We start from the raw sequence: 26612 nt of genomic DNA on the forward strand, positions 1-26612 counted from the left end.
AAGTCCACATGTCATAAAAGGGCCAAATTTGAAGACCCCTGGTTTGGATGGTAGAGATAAGTTTACAGGTAGCTTCACGCAACTATGTAACAGCGTGAAGACGATCATTTGAAGGTTAATTCTCTATCCAATCACAATTAGGTTAAATTCTTAGACTTCTCATCCTTCCCCTCACCGAATGGTTTTTCCTGTGGACTAACAATAACAAAAATACATCAGGCAGCTGTGTCTCTGTAAAGGGTTGTTGTTGTTAGTTGCGAAGTCGTGTCCAACCCATCGCGACCCTATGGACAACGTTCCTCCAGGCCTTCCTGTCCTCTACCATCTTCTGGAGTCCATTTAAGCTCACGCCTACTGCTTCAGTGACTCCATCCAGCCACCTCATCCTCTGTCGTCCCCTTCTTCTATTGCCCTCAATCTTTCCCAGCATTAGGCACTTCTCCAGTGAGTCCTTCCTCCTCATTAGGTGTCCAAAGTATTTGAGTTTTAGCTTCAGGATCTGGCCTTCTAAAGAGCAGTCAGGGTTGATCTCCTCTAGGACTGACCGGTTTGATCGCCTTGCAGTCCAAGGGACTCGCAGGAGTCTTCTCCAGCACCAGAGTTCAAAGGCCTCAATTCTTTGGCGCTCAGCCTTTCTTATGGTCCAGCTTTCACTGCCATACATTGCAACTGGGAAGACCATAGCCTTGACTATACGCACTTTTGTTGACAGGGCTGTAAAGGGTGTGGTTACTCTAATTTTTATCTCTACGGTCAATCTGGAAGGGCAGGAAAGTAGGTTGAAGTTGAAGCGTTGTTGGGAAATGTAGTTCCAGGAGGGCGAGAAGCGGAAGGAGATGCAATTCCGGCAATTAACAGGCATCCTGGACAAATTGTGTTTTGGTTTTTTTTCATGTGAGGTGTAGCCCGTCGTCTATTATTTTACTTTTTTACCAAATTAATTTATTACTTTAAAAAAAAACTCTCAAGGAAAAAGTACCAAGAACTTTGCTTCTCAACAAGTACAATGACAGAAATTCAACAGCTTCAACTTGGTTCCCGATCTCGCTTGAAAACCTTTTAATAGCACCCAGTTCAGGCTCACAATAACACATTTTAAGCCTGATATTTATATTATGTTTGAGTACAGACGCCTTTTCTACTTTTACATTGTTTACAGGCCTTCTGCTTTAAGTTTAAACTGCAAGATCCCTATAAACCTCAATTCATTTATGAAGACAGTACAAAGTCTTTCTTTTCCTCCTTTCGTTCTTGCTATAAATAGTTATTTTTTTCCTGTTTATGGATTAGATGATGGATAAATTTGTTGTAAGAACACCCAGAACTAAAAGAGAACCAACAAAGAGCAATCCTGGAAAAAAGGTTTATAAACAAGCTACAATAGAATCTCTGAAGGTATGTTTCAAGATACTTTTGCATTGTAATAATTTAGATTTCTTTCTTTGGTTTCAAACAACATGATGGTATTTCTGAGAGGATAAATTGTAAAGCTAGAATTATTTTCCAAAATATGTATTTAATATGTATTTAAAACCCAGTGCTGGCGGGTTTTTTTGTTTTTTTCATGTATGGGAATATCATTAAATAAATGTTACAAGGTTGACTGTTAACTTTTCTTGTACCCTGTAATTCCAGTATATGAAGCGTCTCAAAAATAACTATTTCAAATTTTTAATCAGCCTAAATAACCTTTGGAAAGAATAATGAATGAATTTTATTAAAGTTTATTAAAGTTTTAAGAAACATTTATACTTTAAATGGATTGTACAACATTCTGGAAAAGTTTTCACCAAAATGGTTGGTTCAGTGAAGCTGCAAAAATATATTGAGAACTGTAATAACATCAAATGTAACGTGCACCTTTTAGAATGGAAGTCCCTACTGTGGGTAGCAACTCAATGCGTTTATTGTTTGGCTGCCTCCCATGAAACTATTTTTAATAACTCTTACTAACCAACAATACCTAGTAAAGTAAAATTATTCATTTGAAAAATTGAACTATGACAGGGGTGTCAAACTGCCGGCCCATGGGCCCGATGCGTCACAAGGAAACCGCGCCCACCCCATTGCCAGCAATGGGGAAAAAGCTCCGATACGTCACGCGATGTCATGTGACATCGCAAGTTTGACATGTCTGAACTATGAGATCAAAACAAAACTAATTCAAACTAGTTCAAAAATTAATGAGCATTTTGAAAAAGTTGCAATTTCACATTACTGGGATAACATTTTTAATTAAATAAAATATTGCATTTAGAAAGTATTTCCAATGAACACCTTTAGCAGTTACTCTCAAAAGGCAAAACAATAATTTGGAACAAATAGTTCTTTTAAAGTATCTCCTTTATTTTAAAAGTAACACTTATAAAAAAAGACAAATTTTAAACAAATTTATTCTGTTTTGTTTTGCTTTCAGCTCAGTTTTCCTTTTTGGTCAGTTTTCCCCAGCACATCACATCCAGGGCTACTTCAAGAGAACCTTTTAATTATTTTTGTGACTTTTTTATTCTTCAGCAGTTAAATGAAGTGGGAATTTCAAAGTACCCTTTTGCTGTTTTCTGTTATTATTATAAATAAAAACAGTATCTCTGTTTTTGTAATGAGGAAATAACCTATTTTCAGTGTGAAAAAGTTTTAATACAGGTGGTCCTCGGCTTATGACCATAATTGAGGCCAAAATTTCCATTGCTAAGCAAGACAATTGTTAAGTGAGTTTTACCCCATTTTACAACCTTTCTTGCCACCATTGTTAAGTGAATCATTTAGTTGTTTAAGTTAGCAATACAGTTGTTAAGTGAATCTGGCTTCCCCATTGACTTTGCTTGTCAGAAGATCACAAAAGGTGGTCACATGATCCCAGGACTCTGCCACCATCATAAAGACATGCCAGTTGCTAAGCATCCAAATTTTGATCATGTGACCATGAGGATGCTGTGACAGTTGTAATGTGAAAAATGATCATAAGTCACTTTTTTCAGTGCAGTTGTAACTTCGAACTGTCACTAAACAAATGATTGTAAGTCAAGGTGTACCTGTGATACATTTGGACTAGGCAGGTCAGTTAAAATGGACAGAAAGCATGTTTAGGGTTGGAGACCATTGACATAAAGACCCAAACAGAGGAAGAAAGGTGTAAATGATAATTACGTTGATCTTTTGTGTTTGAAAATAATTTATAAAAATATAGGAGTAAGGAGGAGTATAGGAGTTTAAAAATTAGCCATAAAAAAAGAAAGTCAGGAAGTCAGGAAAAAAACCCTGATATAATTTCCTAAGGAAGAAAGTGGAAAACATTATTTTGTAGTGGAATAAATCAGAAGAATATGAATGATGCAAAACAGATATAGCAGTGTAGGGGGGGGGGGGAAATGACAGTTAAAATGTGTTTGGGGCCAAGAGAGCACAGGCAAGCAAGTACATGTTTAGTTTAGGTAATAGTGAAGAATCGTGACAACATTATGAGGCGTTCTCAGATTTTTATGAGGAGTCTCTGCTCTACGCACTCTCTTCAGAATAGTAAGTGAATTGAAGATGGCAGCCTAATGAGTTGATTTTGCTTTCTAGATTTCACTCACTTACTTTACATCAGGGACTTGCTGTGAAACAAGTACTCATCTGTGTGGATTATCCAATTTTCAGAATTTGACTGTCCATCATCATCATCAATAATTTATAGGGCAATACCGCCACTGCTCACTGACACAAAGCACCAGAAATGAGTTTGCAGCAAAATATGTGTGTCTCATTCGAGCTCCTAATGATGGGTTTCTTTCCTAGAGAGTTGTAGTGGTAGAAGATATAAAAAGATGGAAATCTGTACTAGAGCTTTCAATTCAACCTAAGGAGAACCTAATTGAGGCCTTGATGGAGTTAAGGAAGAAAATACCTTCCAAGGAAATTTTACTTTCAACGAAAATAGGTAACAATTTGCTTTTTATATTCTATCATGGCAGCTCGGAATCATGGCTTGTGGGAGTAAATTGGGGTAGTTCAGTTATAAAATGCTAAGCATTTATTTATTTATTTATTTATTTAGATTTATATACCGCCCTTTCCCGAAGGACTCAGGGCGGTTTACAGGGAATTTAAAAGAAAGTCAATACAAACGTTAAAACAAATTAAAAAAGATTAAATAGAACCCTGAGAAAATTAAAACCCAGTTAAAATTAAAATTAAAAAATTCTCAGCCTGGGCCGGAGAGGTCAAAGAGCCAGGTCTTCAGGTCCCGGCGGAATGAACGGAGGTTGGGGGCAGTCCTAAGCTCCGCAGGCAGCTGGTTCCACAGGGCAGGCGCACCCACTGAGAAGGCCCTACCCCTGGGTGTTACCCACCGGCAGTCTTTAACCGCCGGCACCCTGAGGAGACCCTCCCTGTGGGAGCGCACTGGATGAAGGGAACTTGATGCTGGTAGCAGGTGTTCCCTCAAATATCCCAGACCCAAGCCATTTAGGGCTTTATAGGTCATCGCCAGCACCTTGAATCTCACCCGAAGGGCAACTGGAAGCCAATGCAGCTCGCGGAGTAGAGGTGTTACATGGGAGTATCGGGAAACCCCCATCACAACTCGCGCGGCTGCATTCTGCACCAGCTGAAGCCTCCGGGTGGTCCTCAGGGGCAGCCCCATGTAGAGAGCATTGCAGTAGTGTAAACGGGAGGTCACGAGCGCGTGAGTGACTGTGCGTAGGGCATCTCGGTCCAGGTAGGGTCGCAACTGGCGCACCAGGCGAACCTGGGCAAAAGCCCCCCTGGTCACGGCTCCTATATGGTCTTCAAAAGTGAGCTGCCCTCAACTTACGACCTCAATTGAGCCCAAAATTTATGTTTCTAAGTGAGACATTTGTTAAGTGAATTTTGCCCCATTTTACAACCTTTCTTGCCACAGTTGTTAAGGGAATCACTGCAGTGATTAAGTTAATGACACAGTTAAGTGAATTAAGCTTCCCCATTGACTTTGTTTGTCAGAAAGTCGCAGAAAGTGATCATATGACCCTGGGATACTGTAAATATGAGTCACTTGCCAAGCATCTGAATTTTGATAATGTGACCGTGGGGGTGCTGCAATGGTGTAAGGGTGAAAAATGGTCATAAGTCACTTGTTTCAGTGCCATTGTAACTTTGAACTGTTGTAAATTGAGGACTATCTGTACACATATTAGAGCAGGGATCTTCAAACTTGGCCCTTTTATGACTTGTGGACTTCAACTCCCAGAATTCCTCAGCCAGCAAAGCTGGCTGAGGAATTCTGGGAGTTGAAGTCCACAAGTCATAAAAGGGCCAAGTTTGAAGACCCCTGTATTAGAGCCACTAATCTAAGATGCAGCTTTCAGGGTCCTTTGAGAAGTTGCACCTAAGCTATAGTTTGTAATGTTCAAAGGGAAACAGTTTAATACCTGGGGAGTAGTCATACTGATTTAATTAATAGTTATTTGAATTCTGGGTTTAATCAAGTTTAATATTGCTCCTGGTTCTGCCTTTCCTTTGTATTATTGCCCTAGGATTTCTTCAAATGATAAATATTGCCCTCTGTCAATCAAGCTGCACCTCCACACACAGAGAGAGAATTCACCAAGCATTCAGAACAATGCCTTCCTCGTTTTCTCCTTCTGTGCTCCTGGAGCTTATTTTAATTGCTCCTCCTGAGTTACATTCCCCAAACAGCTTTCAATTTATTGTAAGTGTCACAAAGTAGACAATTTCTAGTAAAGCCACACGATGTTGGATTTTCGTTTAGGTTTCATCCAATTCCTCTCTGTTGTTAAATCTCCATGTCATAATAGGTCTCAAAAAGAAATAATTCTGGCTTGGGAATAGATGTCACTGCAACCAATTGCTCCTCATTGAGCAGGATTTCTAGACTGTAGTGGCGGCTGTAACAGAAGAAAAGATGCTTTTCAGCTTTGCCCCACTTTCCATCATCCTATTCAATGTTACCGTGTGCTCTATATCTTTAATTTACTCTTAGGTCATACAGTGAATAAGATGCGGAAACACCCGGACCAGGATGTGGCCACTCTTGCGAAAGAGGTTTACACTGAGTGGAGAAGCTTTGTTAAAAACCAGTCAAATAGATCTTTAATTGAAGTCAGGTGTAATCCCAGAACAGAGAGCCTGAGGCAGAATGCCCGGAAGCTACTAGCAGAAGCTCTAGAAGTCGAGGTGATGTGTATTTCATGATAAATTTCTAGGAAATAACTTTTCTTAGCATAACATTACTTATTGTGTTATTTGTTGCACTGCTTTTCTCACATTATTTCTGCCCAGCTCACACTCTTTAACAGGATAGGCACAATTACCTTCCCTGAACCAGTGCCTTCTAATGGGACCTAGGACCGTTACGTAGCATTTACACTTTGGGATGATCTCTGCCCTCCCCCAGCAAACTTTGGTTAGCCCTGACCCTATTAGCTTTGTTGAGCCAGGGTGATGGATAAACCTATCTTTGAGAGGAGAAGGGTATGTTGATGGGCCCTGACCATGTGTTCTTGCGGAGTTCTTGCACTGATGAGGTTAGCTAGTTTATTTATTTATCAAATTTATATATACACGACCCATTTCACTCTGTAAGTGAGTCTGGGCAGTTTACAGTAATACCCAAACCAAATAATTAGGTAACGAATTGTCTGCCAGCAAACAATCGAACTGAGCGGGCACCAAGAACTCCACAGTTCAACCCTGAGCTACATTTGTTCTGTTGTGTGCTATTGATAATGCTGATTTTTTTTTGTTGTTGTTGTTGATGTTGTTGGTTTTAACAGTTTTTTATTTGGTTATTTTCCTGTACATCATGCAGAATTACAATCATATAAGACGGCCAGCCATACACTGTAAATTTTCTAAAGAAACCATCAGTTGAAGTTAGATGACAGGCATTCTGATGCAAACATTAATGATCTTGAAGGCAAGTTACTTTGCAGTTAGAACCGACAGATAATAAATCCAACACTGGCTTAGTTTTGGCTTCCTTATATTTAAATAAATTCTCTATCTCTAAAAAAACACAACAACCCCACAGTCAATTTGTTTATTCCTCCTCTTATCCTGAATTGTGTCTTAAGCAAGTGATCTCAGTTTTCAGACCGTTTCAGCGAACCTTAAAAACTCAGTCTTGACTTCATCTATTTAGACAAGGAGGGAATGAAAGTAGCAATAAATGTTTTACATAAATAAATCACAAGTTGATATCCAAAGTTACTTATTGATAAGTAATTTGCCAATAGGACCTTTTTTTTCTCCAGAAGGTACTTTAGCTAGGGTGGTGATAGAAAACTATATTTATTGAAATTGGTTGCTGGTTGTTACTAGGATATAACATGCCTTACGCATGCCTCACGCATTTTGTCTTGATAGCAGAGATTAAGAAAAAAAGAAAAAATAGAGAAGATAAATGTATAAATTTCAGGTAGTGGAGGATGAAACCATGTGGATTAGTGAGGAGACTGCAATTATATCTTTTACTTCTATAAGCTACTCAAAGTCACTGTAAAGGAGTTGGGTGGCCATATAAATATTTTTAATAAATAAATAAATGAGGAAAAAGCCCAGTTGTAGTATACTGTTGAGGAAATGTTGAGGGAAATGCATTCGCCATCATTTTTCCTTATTCCTGTGTACCTACCCATAACATCTAGCCAAATATTTATATTACTCCTTTTTAGTGAAGCGGATCCATACACATTCCTCTGGAGTAGCTGCAGTCATAATTTCATTTAAAATGTTTTGTACATTTGCTTCACGCAATTCCCAGAGTGGCCCAGAACGATCATAAAAACAATATCAGCTGCCATAAATTGAAATATAAAATCAGCTGAAACAACAAAAGCATGACAGAAGCCAAAAACTAGAAGAAGGAATAAAATATTTTAAAACCTACTTTAGTTTTGTGCTGGAAGGCCTCAAGAAATCAACACCATTTTGGGTTTGCTGCTGAAGTGATATCAGAATTAACTTCTTCTTTACAACAGAAACAGCTTTACAACAGAAAAGATCCTTTCTTTCACCACTGTAGCCTTATTTTAAGAAGCAGCACAAGTATTGGCTTGGGATTGCGTTTACGAATCATGCTTAGCCATAATGTGATTTGCTTTGGATTTGCATGTTATGCGAATATATATTTCACTTTGTAAATCATGGTTTATGGTTTAACATGTTACATAATCTCAATTGACTATGATCAGTTCAGTGAAATATAATTAAAGAAATTATTACCCAGCATTATGTAGTCATCTAGGGAATCATCTGAGAGAAAAGAAATATGTAAATATGTAGTTATTATTTTGTGTACAATGTATAAATAACGGTATTCTCTCCAGATGGTCTGTATTTCAGGCAAACCTTTTATGTGTAATTAAACGTTTGTAAATCAAAGTTTATTGTGAGACCCTACAGAGAGGGTCAATAGTGTACAAAGTGGTGGTAAATATCAGATCCCTGTGGTACCCTTACGTAATGAACACAACAAGAATTCTCCCTGAGCCTTAATGACCAGCGTGCTTGCTCTATTAAACTCCATAATAATCATCCTTTCAAATGAATTCATTAATTATCCTTTAAATGGCATTTCAAAGTACTTGAAGAGTACAAAGCAAAATGTAGAGGCAGTGCTCTTATTCCTTATCAACTTCGGTCAGAAAATTATGCCCTCCTGTTTTGTTAATAGCTCCAGCAGGTGCTGGAGCTGAAATGTCAAATGGTTAGTAGACCAACTTGGTATTTGTAATCCTCAGTTGTGGCCCACAGTTTTTTCAGAAGATACATAATATTGCAGTGGTTCAAACCAGGTTTAACTGGGGAACTAGTTTAACAGTGTAGTACATATTATAAAGATTTTATATATGATAACGTGAGTGCAGAGTGGCAGTAATTACATAAGTATCTACATTTCAAGGGACGCGGTGGCTCAGTGGGTTAGGACGCTGAGCTTGTCGATCAGAAGATCGGCAGTTTGGCGGGTCGAATCCCGAGTGCCGCGTAGCAGAGTGAGCGCCTGTTACTCGTCCCAGCTTCTGCCAACCTAGCAGTTCGAAAGCATGTAAAAATGCAAGTAGAAAAATAGGGACCACTACGGTGGGAAGGTAACAGTGTTCCGTGCGCCTTTGGCGTCTAGTCATGCCGGCCACATGACGACGGAGACGTCTTTGGACAAGCGCTGGCTCTTCAGCTTGATGAGCACCGGCCCCTAGAGTCGGAAACGACTAGCACGCATGTGCGGGGGAACCTTTACCTTTACCTTTTATCTACATTTTACCTTTAACCTGAGTTTTTTTAAAAAAATTGCTCCAACTACATCTTAAAGACACCACTATCTTTCACTTTTCTCTCACTGAATATGGTCACTTGTTAAAAGGTCTACTTAAAAAAAATATATCCCTATATACAGTTATACACAGAGCAGCCCCAAAGCAGCAACCCAGCAGTCCAGGTACTAAGCAATCTGTGAGGAGAAGCTACTAAGCCATAAATCCTGGTTGATTTTTTTTAAAGTCACAATGATTTACACCAAAGTCAAAAAAGCTTCATTGTCATCACTTACTGTAGAATATTTATTTATTATTTTATGAACAAGATTTGTAAGGCCACCAACTCAAAACAGTGTCACTCTGGGCAGTGTACAGCATAAAAACAAGCAAGAAATCCCTCCCAAACCATATAATCTTAAACATATATAATATATAAATATAAAATCGTGATCAAGCAAGATAACAGAATAACCCAAAGGAGATTCTCACTCAACTGGCCCGTAATGCTGAGGGGAAGAGCCAGATAGTTTTTCTAAAAGTGAACACAGTTGGGGGCCTCTCATATGTTGGAGTGGAGATTGGAGATCATGCCAAAGAACACGGCAACCATAGAAAAGGCATGGTTCTAGGGCAGGAGTCCCCAACAGCATGCCACAAACCGGTCCGCACAAACAAGCATAACCCCATCCGCGGGATGCAGGCAGCACACAAAACCGCGCACCCTCCGGTCCATGGAAAAACCTCTCTCCACGGAACCGGTTCCTGGTGCCCAAAAGGTTGGGGACTTCTGTTCTAGAGCCCCATCAGAAGGGAAAAAAAATGTGGATTCCCTGTGGGAGTATGTGGGGCAGGCAGATGTTCTTGGGAGAAGATGGTCTTTCAAGTAATTTGGTCCTGTGCCGTGTAGGCCTTTTAAGGTAGTATCTTGAATTGCACCTGGAAGCCTTTTGGAAATCGGTGCATCTCATTGAGAAGCAGTGTTACATGGGGATAGTGAGATATGTCCTTAACTACCTGTGCCACTGCACCCTGGACCATCTGATGCTTCCTGATGGTCTTCAGTGGAAGCCCCACGTAGCATAAGAAGCCTAGCAATTTTACCGCTCCTCTGATTTTGTGTAAACTGTTTATATACCGTATGCCTAAATATAAAACAGTGTTCCCATTTTTAATGTTACATGCTAACAGATCACAGTTATTTTTTTTCACTTTTTACTTGATTTTATGATTGTAGTATTGTTTCTGTTTGAACAAAACAGTTACTTTTACTGAAGAGCCAGAAAGAAATCTACTAAAATAAATATATAGCCAGAATTTTATTGCAGGCTGCAGTGGGAGATATTTATTCTCAGAAAGATAGTCAGCATCTTGACCTCTCTCCCTAGCCTTGTAAAATAATTTGTAGTAGACCAGATGAGTCTTCCCTGGCATTGCATCTATTTTTGGTGTTTTGGCTTTTTTAATGCGTACGCACAAAATAGCTATAATTTAAAGAATACACATCTTATTTAAGCAGGAAGGGGAATATATTCAAATGTCTAGATACAATTTTAATTAAATATGTATGCCGCTACTGTATGTTTGTAATAATATAGATGGAATACATGACTCAGTTTACTTTATGCAAGCCATTCTTACAGTTTTACATATAAATGAAATGAAGATTTATTTATAATTCCCTACACATTTAACCCTGGCATTGTTATACTGGAAAAGGCTACATTTGTCTTTACAGTATCTCTCTGCAAGGTGCTGTTGAGATATGGGAACACATTGAAATCTGCATAAGTAAAACAAGTAAAATACAATGAGCTACGAGCGCAAAGTACAGGTGTAGGTTTGCTTAGGCTGGATCCCAGCAGTATTAAAGTAAGTCATATCATATCTCCTTCATCCATATCATATCTGTTTAATTCTGGTCCACATTAATTTCCAAAGTGAACTTGAAGGTTGATAGTAAATATACCTTATTATTTGAATTTTCTCATATGAGACATTGCTTAAGAAGACAGAGACGTATAAATCAGCAGATCAGTTAGAAAAAGCACTAATATAAGTGACAGTGATTCTAAAACCAACAGGATATTCTTAAATAATTGGAAAAGTAAGTTTGGGAATATGCATTTTAAACTCACAATTCTGCAAAGGCACTGTAATCAGTAATTCTGTCCAGTAGGAATAAGTTATAAAACTAACAACGTCATTTTGGTATAAGATGCAGTAGTTGAGTGTGATGAGGTTATGCCCACAGTGGCTGAAAAATACATTAAGATAAACAGGAGTCTCCTTAGTTCTGTGTCACCAATAATCAAAACGAAATAACCCTCTTTTTTTGTAGACAGTAGCTGCTTTTATTTTATTTTAATATTGCTTTCGTAGATATCTCATTGTATATAGCTTGGCACATGCTGAGGCTAGACTTCAAAATTAATGCTGTAACAAATCCTTTTCTGTTTTCTTGATTACACCTGACACTTTATTTTTTTTTATTTTGTGTATAGAGTCTCCATTTCCTTTTACAGCCTTGCCGGTCAGTTTTGTAAAGGATTTAGAATATCTAGGATTTAGTTTTAGAGTAGTTTAAAACCCCAGCAGAAATCAGTGTTATTAGAAATGGTACTTTTCCATTCATAATTGCTTTTGAGTCTGATATCCCAGGCTGACTACAGATTACTTTCCTGTTGGGTTGATTAAAAAAAAAAGGAACTGACCACACAGCCCTTATTGTTTAGTTGAAATGAAATTGTTCTTCCTGTTTAAATTATGATGTGAATTTCCTTGTTTGAGCTGATTAAGAAACCACCTCCGTTGCAAATGCTGAGTCCCCTTATTAAACATAAGGATCTCATTTCTTACTTTCTGTTTTCAGATTGGTCACCTGCTGGCAGAAAATATTGAGCAAGAAGCTTTTTATCTCTCTTCCCATCTTGTTAACACGTCCTATCGCAGGACCGTGCGAGCACTCGTGTTCTCTTTGAAGCACAATCCTGAAACTCGTGCACAAGTGCAAAGTGGGGTTTTGCCAGTTAAGATGCTTGTCCAAAACCACAAAAAGTGATTCATATGGAGAGTTGGAGGGTGTAAAATGGCATAAGTATTCCGAAACATGGGACTTCTTTTTGGTGGACTAAGCATGTTTTGGATCAATCATAATGTAGAAACATATATATTTAAGAAACGTTGTTGCTGGCCCAAGCATCATTTGAAGCAAATGGTGGTGTGCAAGATTGGGTAAGGGCATTCTTCTATCTTATAACAACCTGGAAAGAAATCTATTTTAGACAGTAGAGTCTGCAACTTTTGTAGTACGCCAGGAACTTATAAGAACTGAAATAAAATGAAATAAAATGAAAAGTGACCGTGGTAGTTAATAACCCAAAACTAGTACATCTGCTGTCCTTCACAAAACTCTATCAATCTCCAGCAAAGTACTCTTAATATACTGGGGATCACCTCCAAGAAAGTACGTACTGTATATCTCTGTGTTCCCTCTTGTTTAATCTCATCAGGGATGGGAATCCTGATTAACTCCTCTTAGGCGATTGGCAGATTCTGGTCAGGAGAGACAATCCTGCAAGTACAGAGATGCCAAGCCACATAGGGCTCCAAGCATCTCAAATTGGATCCAGAAGCCCACCAGCGCATCAACCTCAACACAGGAGTCACCCTGTTGATCCTGTTTCCTCTCTGTCCTCTGCACTTAATAGCAATATAAGTGGTTTACAGAGGCAGCCTGTCGCCCCCAACAATTTGGTCCTCATTTTACCGACCTCGGAAGGATGGAAAGCTGAGTCAACCTTGAGCAGATAAGAATCGAAGGAGTTGAACTCCTGGCAATGTGAGCAGATTCAGCCTCCAGGACTGCATTCTAACCACTGCACCACCACGTCTCATACGGCCAGCTTAAGGACAGCTTCTAGACCAGACATGTCAAACACAAGGCCCGGGGGCCGGATCCGGCCCACGAAGTGGTTTCATGTGGCCCGTGAAGCCATCCTGGAAACAGTGAGGGAACGGCCCCCACTGCCCTGGCCCAGAGACCGTCCTTCTGCCAGAGACCCTCAGATCTGTCCCACTCCTGCCCAGGCCCCCATAGGCACCCTTGATGCGAACGATGTAGACCTGGCCACGCCCACCCAGTAGGCCATACCCACTCTAGCCACGCCCACCCAGTAGGCCACGCCTACCCTGGCCATACCCACCTGGCCCCCTGAGGGCAACCGCAATGCTGATGCGGCCCTCAATGAAATTGAGTTTGACACCCCTGTTCTAGACAATACATTAAACCAGGGTGATTGCATCGTTGCATGCTCTCTTACTTTTTAGACAGTTCCACCCTTGGTAGCCTAATTGAAATAATCCATTTTTTTCAGGATTTTTAACTTTGCTAAGTAAATTAGCCTGTGGAACAACTTCATCCCAATCTACACGATAAGCTCAAAAGAAAGTCCCTCGATAACTAGCCTGTCACCAATCGGCTATGGGATGTCTTGGTTCAAGTCTGAGAAGTGATTAAATCATTGATTCTCTTAAGCTCCAATCTTTGATGCAGGATACATAATTGAAGTGCAGGTATCCTTTTTACTTGTGGTGATACGATATGCCGTTTGGTGATAAGTTCCCTAGCTTAATAATGACTGTGGTGTTATTTAGAGCTGTTTTTTCCATGCTGCTCCCCTCTTTTCTGCCTCAACATCCCCTCCTGCTTCTTGGATGCAACGGGATTTGCTCTAAAGGAATTGCTCTCTGTTAGCAATCATGAAGCCAAAAATGGACAGCTCAACAATCTATACACACAAATATTATTTCAGCCTAACCACATGCTCAATGGAATTGATCCACTTCAGATCAATGGGATATCCTACAATGCTAGGCACTCTTATCTGGGAGAAGATTTACTTCTGATTTGGCATGTATAGAACTGCACTTCTTCTCTATAATCTTTGTAAACCAACATAAATATTACTCAGTTCATGCTTGTATACTTATGTTCACAAATTGATATTATGATCTTATAACTCTATAAACCTAGGTCTCCTGTGAGTACAGTTCAGGGCTTATGCAATTGCAATAGAGGGGTATATATTTTTTACTAATGGTGTATTAAAAGCCTATTGTAAAATTACATTAATTTCTTGCTCCTACAGGTAGCAAAACCTATAGGTAGCTTTTTCAGTCAATGTCAATAAAGCCTAGAAAATGGCTTGGGTAAACAGCAGCAGCATGAGGGAGCTACATTTTCCCAACATTCTTTTATTTATTTATTTTTATTACATTTATATCCCGCCCTTCTCCGAAGACTCAGGGCGGTTTACAAGCTTTAGCAGTAGCCTTCATTCTATGTATATGCCTGCTTGTTAGGGCTTTCACACACACCCCAAGCGGCATTATTACAAAGTCAGCTTCTTGCCCCCAACAATCTGGGTCCTCATTTTACCTACCTCGGAAGGATGGAAGGCTGCACCTTTTGCCTACAAATTAATAATAAGGAAAAGATCACTCACATAGTTATCCGTTACAAGCTTGAATAGAGAACAAGTATTTCAACTAACAGGTTACTGAAAATTGTTTTTGCTTTCAATGTATTAACAGTACGATTAATATCAAAAGTATTTACAGCATTTGTCCAGCCTAGAATATATCTAAAATCACAATTTTATTATGATATTACCAACTACCAACATCCCATGAGCTGCTCGCAATGGAAATAAAACAAGGGGGAAAGTACTAAAACAACATTTTAAACTAAAAGCATCATTTTGTTTTTTAAAAGGGATGGGTTTTTAAGACTTTCCAAATACTAATAAGATGGTCAGTTCTCTTAATGTGGGAAGACCAGCATCCCAAAAAGCAGAAGCTAGAAGTGCATCAATCCCAAAGTGGACATGATTAAGATTCCAGCAGATATTTGGCACCTTAATGTGTTACTTGGGCTGGCCTATGTGAAGCCCTAAAGCTCAGGTCTCCGAACTTGTCAACTTTAAAACTTGTGGACTTCAATTCCCAGAATTCCTCAGCCAGCCAGGCTGGTTGAGGAATTCTGGGAGTTGGAAGTCCAGAAGTCTGAAAGTTGACAAGTTTGGAGATGCCTGCCCTGATTCAGTTTAATCAAGGCTCCATTGAAGGGCCGATGCAGCTCTACAAAAAAAATCAGGACTTTTAAAGTGTGGCTGCATATCTCTCAGCTGGGTCTGCACATATCTATGCCTGGGCAGAAAGCACCCATTTGGATGGGGGTGACCAGGAAAGCCAAATGGCTAGTTTGGTGTAGGAGCACCTCACTTATCCATGTCATGGCACTGTCTTGCTCTAGCTCAGGGGTAGGCAGACTTGGCTTTTTTATGACTCATGGACTTCAACTCCCAGAATCCCTGAGCCAGCATGGCTCAGCTTGGAAACCTCTCTCTTTCCCCTCAGCGTGGCTGGCTCAGGATTTCTGGGAGTTGAAGTCCACGCGTCATAAAAGAGCCAAAGTTGCCTACCTCTGCGTCTAGCTAGCAGGTGAAGCTGTTTTGCAGATCTGTATTTTTTCATACATTTTGCTATGTTTCCAGACAAGTTTCAGTTGATGTAAATGAGAGTTACATCTGAGCAGTCTCTCCAATTATCTATATAGTTCTTCCATTGCAGATTAAAGACATTTTCCCATTAAAAACATTGTTTTTCCTACTTCATGTATAGGTAAAGGTAAAGGTTCCCCCGCACATGCGTGCTAGTCATTTCCAACTCTAGGGGCCGGTGCTCATCTCCGTTTCAAAGCCGAAGAGCCAGCGCTTGTCCAAGGACGTCTCCGTGGTCACGTGGCCGGCATGACTAGACACCAAAGGCGCACGGGACACTCTTACCTTCCCACCGTAGTGGTCCTTATTTTCTACTTGCATTTTTACGTGCTTTCGAACTGCTAGGTTGGCAGAAGCTGGGACGAGTAACAGGCGCTCACTCTGTTACACGGCACTCGGGATTTGACCCGCCAAACTGCTGACCTTCTGATCGACAGCGTCCTAACCCACTGAGCCACCGCGTCCCTTTTACTTCATGTATATTTGATTTCAAAAAACCCTTTTATGCTTTCAAAGGAATAGTATGAAGATTCTCTTATTAATTATATTTTATTCTCATCTTGACAGATAGGTTTAAGTGTATAATTTTATCAAAATTGCTTTAGTATTTTTGATGAAACTGAAAAGTATATTTTTTTAAAAAAAATCCTGTTATTTAGATACGCAAACTGCACAGGACATCCTTCTTATGATTTCAGTGTACATTTGCTTAGGTAATTTGGCAGAAGAACATGATGTGACTGTAAGCAATAAAACAGTAAGTAACTTTCACTAATGGCTTTTAAGTTCAAAGGTTATTTTTTTTAATGCTAGGATAAAAGCAAACAGAAAAACAAGAATTAAAATACAGTGTCAGTAGAACTGTTTGTCCTAGCTATTCAACAATAGGGCTAAAGGGGACATCAGTGCTGTAAAAGTCTTGTCAATTCAACTACTAAAGAAATGCGATATAGTCGTAGAAGATTCTTAATTTGCACACTTAACCTCTTTCAGGTTTAGATTTGTGGGTGCAGGATTCCTTAAGATCCTAGAGCTAGACCACTTACTTTCTAGGTAAATATATTTTCCCCATCTCTCTATTTTTTCTCCTTTAATCATCAAGCTTTGTTCATCGGCAATATAACTGAGAAGAATATTGATAATCTTTCTTCTGGTAATTCCAGCTGGGCTTCTAATATTGCCAATAATATCTGTTCCTTTATGAGTGTCTTCAGTTCAAGGAGTCCTTATGATATATGTATGTTGATGTGTACTGTCCACATATCCCTTCTCTCCAAATGTTTTACGTCAGTGTTTTTGTTGTCCTGTGTGTATCTTTTTGTAAGCAAGAAAATTAGTACATTGCAGCTTTACTTCCAAATTAAATATGGGTAAAGGTAAAGGTAAACGTTCCCCCGCACATGCGTGCTAGCGTTTCCGACTCTAGGGAGAAGCCATGGGAAAAGAGGCAGAATTTATTTTAGAGAGCACACAGCAGTTTTGCAAATAAATACACAGTACAGCAGGTCATGGTGGGGGGTAGAGATATCTTGGCTATGTTGTACTTTCCTCAGGGTTCATTATTTCTATCCTTATCCCTCATTTTATCTATGTAAATATGTTTACAGGCATTTCACTTGTCATTAACAGGCTGCATTAACAGAGGGATAGAATCAAGATCACATGAAGTATTAATTACCACCTTACAATGCCTTGGTAAGGCCACACTTGAATACTGCATCCAGTTTTGCTCACCACAATGTAAAAAAGATGTCGAGACTCTAGAAAGGGTACAGAGAAGAGGAACAAAGATGATTAGGGGACTGGAGACTAAAACATATAAGGAACAGTTGCTGAAATTGGGTATGTCTAGTTTAATGAAGAGAAGGACGAGGGGGGACATGATAGCAGTGTTCCAATATCTCAGGGGCTGCCACAAAAGAGGGAGTCAAGCTATCCTCCAAAGTGTCTGAAGGCAGGACAAGAAGCAACGGATGGAAAATAATCAAGGAAAGAAGCACCTAGTTTGTCCTAGAACTAAGGAGAAACTTCCTGTCAGTTAGAACAATTAACCAGTGGAACAACCTGCATCCAGAAGCAGTGAATGTTCCAACACTGGACGTTTTTAAGAAGAGACTGGACAGCCATTTGTCTGAAATGGTATAGGGTTTCCTGCCTGAGCAGGGGGTTGGACTAGATGACCTTCAAGGTCCCTTCCAACTTTTATTATTATTATTATTATTATTATTATTATTATTATTATTATTATTATTATTATTATTATTATTTATTACATTTTAGTTATAACTAAAGTAAAAATGTCGTTAAAAAAACCTGTCCTTCCATAATAGATTAATGAAAAAGAATGGGTTAATAGCTCTAGTGATGGTAAGGCCCAACTTTTTCATCAATTAACTGTATTCTGTTCAACAAAAAAAAATACTTTAGAGAGAGGAAAAAAAGCATGCCTCAGAGATTAAAGGGTCTTTTTGTTTTTAGTGGTTTGCCGTAGAAATGGACAGCCTCTTCCCCTTTCAAGTGTATCTACTCACATGTGCATGACTAACATTGGATAAAGATTTGTCATTAAAAGTTCAGTCTCTGCTACTGGGATACTGAATCTCTTCTGCCTGGTGTTTCAAGCGAAACAGTGTGCAATGTCTATGGATGCCTCAAGATGGTGCTGTACACAATCAAACCTTCCATTACTGCTACACTACAGAGTGAAGCAAAGATGGCTGAACACTACTGAAAGTTTTAGTAGGGCTAAAGAATGTGACCCTTCTGAGAATGAAATACAATGGCTTATTGTCAAACACTGAGGGCAGTCTTTTGAGCCATAAATCAAATGACCTAAAAAAGTAGTCTTAACTCTTGAGCTAAATTTAATTTCATTATCTGGCTGGGTTAACCTTTCTCAACTTTATCCTTCCAAGTGCCAAAATTCCCAGCCAATTTACCTGGAGAATGAAAGGTTGGAGAATTATGTATTTCAATTTTTATAAATATATTTTCTTTGCATGTATATGAACTCTGTTTGCTTAAACTGTTAGCCCTTTTTGCCTTTGCGCTGTTTCTTTTAGAGTCAGGCGCATTCATGTGGGTGATGGCTTTGATAGGAAGGCCTAAGGCTTTGGGCGCCAGGACTACTGAGTTGTACTGTGGCTTGTTTAGTTTTTGATTAGCATGGTGTATAAATCTAGTCATTGTGGTTTAACAACCATAACTTTTAGGGCTTAGTGTATAATATAAACCCAACTCTTGTGGCTTATTCAGATACCATTTTTAAATAATGATTTAGTATGATGTGTGAACTCATTAAGAGTGAACATCTGGGAAAGGTTAATTTTTTTGTTTGTTTCAGAGCTTCCCAAAGACTTTTTATATGCCATGAGTGGGATACTGGAGGAATCTTAGGCTTAGTTTCAGTCTGTGGCCCTGCTTTCTCCAATATGATGCCCTGCAGAGCTATACTGTATGAATTAATATTCATGTCATTCCTAGCTGACAACGGCAATGGAAAATGATTGTATTATTTGAAGCATATGATCCAGCTCAGTTTTAAATCTTTTTGTAGTTTTTTTAATGTGCAATTCTCTTCATAAACATTGTTTACAATGTCTATGAGCTCATATCATTCTTCACACCACTTAAGTATTACATCTGAATTGGCAATTGATAGCTTCTGAAAGATACAAATATTATAATTAATGTCTCTTTTCAAAAGGGAACTGGACTTTGTTTTTCCTTGAAGAGGTTTCATTTCTCACTGAAGCAGCTTCCTCAGTTCTCAGAGTCCAGCTGCCTTTTGAAAAAGCACCATTAGGATAACCGTGACCTGAATGACTGAGAATCTTCATATACTGTACATATTATAATAAAGCAACATGGTTTGGATGCATAGAAGATGAGAATTGGGCTCCAGAAAGAATCAGTGAAAAGTCAGAAACTTTTCTCATCCTCCTTTCGCTTTAGCCAGCCTTCCCTTCGCCTCTGAGCCTTAGAACACATTTCTCAGAAACGATCTATTGTCTTGAGAAAAAAAACTACATGCAGAGCCACCAAAATTCCAAAACTACATGCAGAGCCACCTGAACCATTTCATGGATGTTAAACTGAGTATGAGTCAGCAAAGTAATAATGAAGCACAAAAGGTCAATTCTATTTCAGGTAACATTAACACAATGTGCCACTCACGGCCCAGTCTTGGAAGGGAACAGTGCTGGGTTTTGTTTTTTGTTTTTTTACTAAGTTCCAGTCTGATTTAAGTATTCCATGTAGTTCTAGTCGTCAACAATTCAAGCATGTGTTTGGTGGGACAACAGATGAATGTTCTCAAAAGGATTGGAGAGAAGGGGATTCAAGGCCAAACTTCATCTGGAAACTTGGATGGGTTTTGGTTTCCAAAAAGAGCTGCCCAGACTGCCTTATATACATTGCAAACTTACCTTGATATACATACTTCCTGATTTGTAAAAAAAAAAGAAAAAAGATGGCTGGTTATTCTACAGTAAACAAATGCAATTTATGCATGCTTAGAGATGCTTTGCGGCACCACAGCAGTGTTTGAATGACCTATTGAAGTAGCTTAGCACAATTTAGTCTAGAAGGTGTGAATTCAGACTTTCTTGTTCAGAACTCAGGCAACAGGGTTAATGGAATAAACAATGGTTTACTTAACTACAGGTAAATATTGTATGCAAACATCCCATTAGTTCAGGAGTCTGGGCCATGCTGGCTGGGGAATTCTGGGAGTTGAAGTCCACAAGTCTTAAAATTGCCACGTTTGGAGAACCCTGTATCGCTTGATAAAAGACTTCTAAATCTTTTTCAGCCGGAATATGGCTGGAGTAGCACCTCCTTGAAGTCTTTGAACAGTTTTGAACTTCACTGGGAGATAATATGGTAAAAGTATAATAGCTAAGCATTAATGGTAAGCTATTACTTATCTCAGGATTAAGGGTGTGTTGGACCAGAAAATGACACACCTTCAGTTTCTCAACATTCTTTTCATTTTGTTTTAATCTCAATAATAATTTATATTCTATACTTTCTAGGTTGCAGACCTCAAGACACAAATTCACATTATCCAGTTCCAAATGAAGAGAACAGTTTGGTGTAGTGGTTAAGCATCAGACTAGAAACCTGCCTTTGGCATGAAGCCAAGTGGTTGACCTTGGACCAATCACTTTCTTTTAGTCCTAGGAAACAGGCAATGGCAACTCACTTTTGAAATCTTGCCAATTGAACAGCAGGGATTTGTACAGGCAGTCTCCAGGACTCAACTCTGACTTATAGGCCCACGCACATGAAGAAACCCAAGTAGAATGATATTTCTTTATTCCACAGTATTTATAATATGCTATTATTTCCTTTTTACTTTGCTTTCCTGCTATCATAGCGTGGGAGATTTCATAACTAATATAGTCCTTTGTTCAGGAAAAGCAAATTTATTATCTCAATGGTTGTTTATCCGGAAGTAATACGTCTGTTCACTTGTAACTGCAGGAAGATTAGAGTAACCAACTATTCACCTTGTTTGGTATAATTAACAGAAGTTATTTAAAATAAAAGTCATTTGCTTGAGCATTGGAATGCATAATTTCTATATAATGCTTGCAAAACTGTCCAGGGATGGTTTCAGTTTTTAGGTATCATGGTACAATTTACAGAGTTTAATCAGGAGTCTAGGAGATGCATAATTCTCCCATTCTACCCCCACATCTCAGTGTTCCTTCCATGAATTTTCTTACAGAGAAATCCATTCTGGGAGACAAAATGTAATAAATATAGAATGTCTTTTAAGAGGTAACGTGCCCCAAGTGGTACACATGGTAGAAATCAGCTGAAGAAGGGTTATAATGTACATGTTTTGATGTTATGATCACTAACTGGATGGTCAGTTCATCATAGAAATTCACAGAGTAAAAATAAATGATGGTTAAAACGGTTGACACAAGAAAATCTGTTTCCCAGCAACTGTTGGGTATTCTAAGAGCATTAAATGCAACAATTTTCTAGCAAGAAGAGCTGTGAGATGATAATATCTAGGCTGAGAGTAAGGACAATGTATTATGCCCAAGAAATTCACACTATCTGGAAAGTCCTGCCTACAGCATGACTTAGACTGTCGAGCAAGCACTCCTACATCCAAGTCAATCGTGAAAAAATTGTAACTCAGAGCAGGGTCAGGAGCCAGGCCGAGGTTCATACAAGCAGGAGATGAACCATCCAACAAAGTCAGAGTCCAGTGGCAGAGTTCAGGAACAAAAGCCCAGCTTTCAGAAAATAAGGATAACTATAGCAGGGCCAGAGGCTAAATGTCTGAGTCAGGCTTTTGCAAAATCCTTACTCAAGGGTAGAATCATACTTCCGTGTAGTTCTTTGCTCGGAACGAACTCTGCTTTTTTAAATTTACACTACTTACAGGGATAATTCTACACTATACCCGGTAGGTGGCTGAGCCTGCCGTTTCGGATAACAGCATCCCACCTTCTCGGAATCAAAGTGCAAACTCTCCATATCCTGGGAAGGCCTGTTCCCCCACTCCCCCACTCCGCCAGTCAGCTGCAACATTCTTAAGTGTACATTACTTGTTGTAGCAGTCCACAGAGTGGGTGGGCAGTCTGCCTACAATATCCATTTTGCAAAGGATGCTGCTTCACCTATTCCAAAATGAAATTCTCAATGCAACGATAAGGGCTGGTGCATAATGGATTTATTTGTGTGTGAAGTGGCTCATGAAGTAGTCTGGGGTGTTTCGTGGAAAAGGAAAGAGAGGAAAGACAAGAGTGTTGCTTTTTTCCTTTCATTACTTAGAAGGTAGTCCTCAGTTAATGATGGTAATTGTAAATCGAATCCCACTAGGAATTAGGCAAGGAGCCACCCCGATCTAAGTCATTCCTGGCTTGGCCTCTTCCAGCCCAACCCTAGATAAGGTAAGGAACTGCCTCCTCTTCCTCCACTTCAACTCCCCCCCACTTGTCTATATCTCTGACCCATCTTTTGGCTGCCCACCTATCCCTTGCTGCCAGCTGCCTGGAAACTAATCAAGGACAGAATCCACCTAGAACCAAGGAGAAATTTCCTGACGGTGAGAGCAACTAATCAGTGGAACAACTTGCCTCCAGAAGCTGTGGGTGCTTCAACATGGGAGGTTTTTATGAAGAGATTGGACAACTATTTCTCTGAAATGGTATACAGGGTTTCCTGTCTTGAGTTGGACTAGAGGACGTCCAAGCCTTCCAACTCTGTCATTCGGCCTCCATGCAATACTGCTCAATGCCAATGCACTAGGCATCACTTTTGCACTGCCTTCTTTGGCACTAATGCAGCTGGGGCCTCTTTTGCACCTTGCTCCTCATCTCCATTTGTGTACCACCCTCTGTTTATATCAGAGAGAGAGAGAGAGAGAGAGAGAGAGAAGGAGGGAGGGAGGGAGGGAGAGACAGAGAGAGAGGGAGAGGAAAAAATTGAAACTTTGATTTTGGGTTTTGCTCATTAGATAGGTTTGTTGTTACAGAAATGGCTAGTATGTTGTATATTATCATGTAAAGGTAAAAAGATTGTATGTTATTACCTTATTCTACTGAGCCAAAAGGAGTCTGAAGTCAATGTTTTTCTTTTTCTTCTCCCCTAGATTTTTTCCTCTTCCCCTTTTCCTCCCCTTTCTTCCCATTATTTCCATTTTTCTTTGTATTTCTGTATTTTATATTTTGAAAAAGTAATAAAAATACTTAGGGGGGGGGGAAAACAAGAATCTCCCTCTCCCTACGGTGCAGTCTCCTCTTTTCAGTATATACTTTCCAAAGGGCCATAGCTGGCAGCCTTGCCCCTCCCCCTCCCCCCATGTAATGGCTTTGTTTTGAAGGCTGGCAGTGGGAATGTCTTGGCACAGTGTCTGATTTCCTTCCTATCCTTTTTTGCATCCCACCTCCCTGCCTGGCTCTCTGTCCTGATGTTGCTGCTCAGCCCAGAGCAACGAGATCCTATGCCACCCTTCCCCCAAGTAAAAAGGGAAGCGGCTCAGACATTTCCGAGGTCAGAAGTGTCACTGCCTTCATTCAGCCCCAAATCAGAGGAGAGGGGGCTACATTCCGACAGCCAGAGCGAGATAGAAGCACAGACTGTCTTTCTCCGGGAGCTGAGCTACCCTAGTTACAGCGGTCCTGAGTCCAGCAGCTTTCTGCATCCTCTGAGAGTGAATTGCACATCCTAACAAATAATAAATGGTTATCTAACTTCCAGGCTATCCACAGCAGCAAGCATTTGAACAGACAATCAAGTGAATACTAGAAAATGAGCAGGCTCATAAACAGAAGGAAAGAAAGTGTATTAATTCTTGGGGGGAAAAATCTAGGAATTGCAAACGTATCCAACCTGCATTTCTTAGAACTGTAGGAGAAGTGGAATGTGTGATGCAATTTGAACATTAAGCACTAAGCACAACGTGCACATTTATTTATTAATCAAATTTATATAGCTGCCTATGTCACCGAAGGAGACCACAATAAATGGATAAAACCACATATATCGGGAAAGAGCAATACAGGTTGTCCTCGACTTATGATCACAATTGAGCCCAAGATTTCTTTTGTTAAGTGAGACATTTGTTTAAGTGAGTTTGTGCCCCATTTTATGGCCTTTCCTGCCACAGTTGATAAGTTAGTAACCTGGTTGTTAAAGGAATCTGGATTTCCCACTGATTTTGCTTGTCGAAAGGTTGCAGAAGGTGATCACATGACCTTGGGACAGAGCCACAGTCATAAGTATGAGCCGATTGCCCAGCATCTGACTTTTGATCACATGATTGTGGGGCTGCTACAAAGGTTGTAAGCGTGAAAAATGATCATAAATCACTTTTCACTGCCATTTGTAACGTTGAACGGTCACTAAATGAACTGTTGTAAGTTACTACCTGTTTTACATACTATAGAAAATTGCACAGAAAATGTGTACAGCAAATAGCAATGCTATTTCCTGCTAATTTACTTTTTTAAAAAAAAAAACAAAACTTTTTCCAGTTTAGTGGTTAATGTACTCTTCCTTTAATTTTTACAATAGATGAATCATTTAAAAAGGAAGAAAAACAGATCTGGAGTGGATGAATGAAGTGCATGTGTCCCAGGATAATGATGTAAAATCGAATTTGGGTCGGTCCCCTGGGGCCAGAGATTTATTTTTCCAAGCTTTCAGACTCAGGCTGGACCCCATCTTCAGGGAAGTGCTTCGCCATTGGGCTATGCTCTTTTATGACGAGTTTGTAGTCCAGTAGATCACTAACATTTAAGAAAAAAATCACTTTGCAGAATACAGTGCATGGGGGAATCCCCACAAAAGTGCAGAACAGACAACCAAAATAATGGGGCAAGGGGTAAGACCTCTTGTGAGTAAAAACTATAGTGTTTTGGACTGTTTCACTTACTAAAAAGTGAGTAATGTACCTTACACTATTCTGTTACCTTATTGTAAGGTAACAGAATCTTGCACATCCAAAGGCATTGCTTGCTCTCTTTCCTTCCCAAAAATATTAGAGAGGATCTTTTTTTGAGATGCTTTCTCCACCACCCATTCCTGATTGGAGCTCTTCCTCCTGTCTCCCAAAGTCATTCCTGCAGGCCATCAGAGAAACAGTGAAAGAGGAAGAACTCCCTTACATCCTGCCTGTAAACCTCTTGGAAGCATTGGGACAGTTGCTGTTTAACACAGGAAGTTGGACTAGCTGATCCAACCCAGCAAGTCTTTCTCCTCATGTTTCTAGTGACTAATCAAGTGTAAAGCACTCAAAGGGGGGGGGGGGATTTCTTCACATTAGATGTCTTTTCTCAACAGAGATTTTAATAAGTACGTACTTGTATGTGTATAAGTGAAGTGCAGCTCAAGTATTTATTTTGCCATAAAAAAACCCACAGTTTAATTTCCTAACCGGTACACTTCAAGCAAATTAAAGATGCATTTCAAAATTGACTGTGTGCATGATTTCCTCAGTAAGAAAAATGTTTGCATTTGGCTTTGTTTGATTTTATATTAAAATCTATATCTTCTGTTTGCAGGCAAAATTCTCTCTTGCAGAATCTTAAGATAAACACCTAGAAAAACAGCATAGAAAAAAATGTAGCAAACCAATACCAAGTGTAAACTGACATTAGGCAAATAGCATAAACTTAACCAAAATTGTTCAATGTAAACTTCTTCCTTCCTTCCTTCCTTCCTTCCTTCCTTCCTTCCTTCCTTCCTTCCTTCCTTCCTTCCTTCCTCCCTCCCTCCCTCCCTTCCCTTCCCTTCCCTTCCCTTCCCTTCCCTTCCCTTCCCTTCCCTTCCCTTCCATTAAAAACCTACTTTTCTGGTCAGATGGACATTCAAGGCAGTTAACAATTTCTTTCTGAAAATCAATACTAAATTAAAAGGTAAAGGTAAAGGTTCCCCTGCACATGCGTGCTAGTTGTTTTCAACTCTAGGGGCCGGTGCTCATCTCCGTTTCAAAGCCAAAGAGCCAGCACTTGTCAGAGGACGTTTCCGTGGTCATGTGGCCGGCATGACTAGACACCAAAGGCACACGGAACGCCGTTACCTTCCCACCGTAGTGGTCCCTATTTTTCTACTTGCATTTTTACGTGCTTTCGAACTGCTAGATTGGCAGAAGCTGGGACCAGTAACAAGCGCTCACTCTGTTACGCGGCACTTGGGATTCGACCCGCCAAACTGCCGACCTTCTGATCGTGTCCCTTTTCAATACTAAATTACCAGTACTAAATTAGTAATATAGCTGGTATGGCTGTGCATACTTCTGAAAGTGATTCAAAATTAAGTGCTTCAAACTTCTGAATGTGAGCACACA

General features: G+C 39.6%; 1 protein-coding gene and 1 long non-coding RNA gene across 4 annotated transcripts; both read left to right on the top strand.

The window, feature by feature from the left end:
• The first annotated feature begins 851 nt into the window (after nt 1-851).
• TCEANC2 (transcription elongation factor A N-terminal and central domain containing 2) lies at nt 852-17115 on the top strand. 3 transcript variants are annotated; one of them, XR_014492088.1, is made up of 6 exons: nt 852-1395; nt 3778-3919; nt 5963-6156; nt 12106-12467; nt 16456-16553; nt 16790-17115. XR_014492088.1 is itself a non-coding variant. In XM_083359299.1 (4 exons), exons 1-4 carry the CDS (start codon nt 1291-1293, stop codon nt 12292-12294), a joined length of 630 nt encoding a protein of 209 aa, XP_083215425.1. In that variant the 5' UTR covers nt 852-1290; the 3' UTR covers nt 12295-13159. The 3 variants fall into 3 exon arrangements, 1 of the variants encoding a protein (XP_083215425.1); XR_014492087.1 differs by having other exon boundaries at nt 16456-17115; XM_083359299.1 differs by lacking the exons at nt 16456-16553; nt 16790-17115 and having other exon boundaries at nt 12106-13159.
• A 2595-nt stretch (nt 17116-19710) lies between these two features.
• LOC310639129 lies at nt 19711-26331 on the top strand. The gene is made up of 3 exons (XR_014492243.1): nt 19711-19945; nt 20610-22713; nt 25381-26331. It is a non-coding gene; the product is annotated as an uncharacterized lncRNA (long non-coding RNA).
• The last annotated feature ends 281 nt before the right edge of the window (nt 26332-26612 follow it).

The sequence above is a fragment of the Vipera ursinii genome, assembly GCF_947247035.1.
Source record: "Vipera ursinii genome assembly, chromosome: 3".
NCBI lineage: Eukaryota > Metazoa > Chordata > Lepidosauria > Squamata > Viperidae > Vipera > Vipera ursinii.

Coding starts and splice junctions, on each gene's coding strand:
- TCEANC2 (XM_083359299.1), top strand. CDS start 1,291: ATGATGGATAAATTTGTTGTAAGAACACCCAGAACTAAAAGAGAACCA. Junction 1,396..3,777: donor CTACAATAGAATCTCTGAAG/GTATGTTTCAAG, acceptor TTTCTTTCCTAG/AGAGTTGTAGTGGTAGAAGA. Junction 6,157..12,105: donor CAGAAGCTCTAGAAGTCGAG/GTGATGTGTATT, acceptor TTCTGTTTTCAG/ATTGGTCACCTGCTGGCAGA.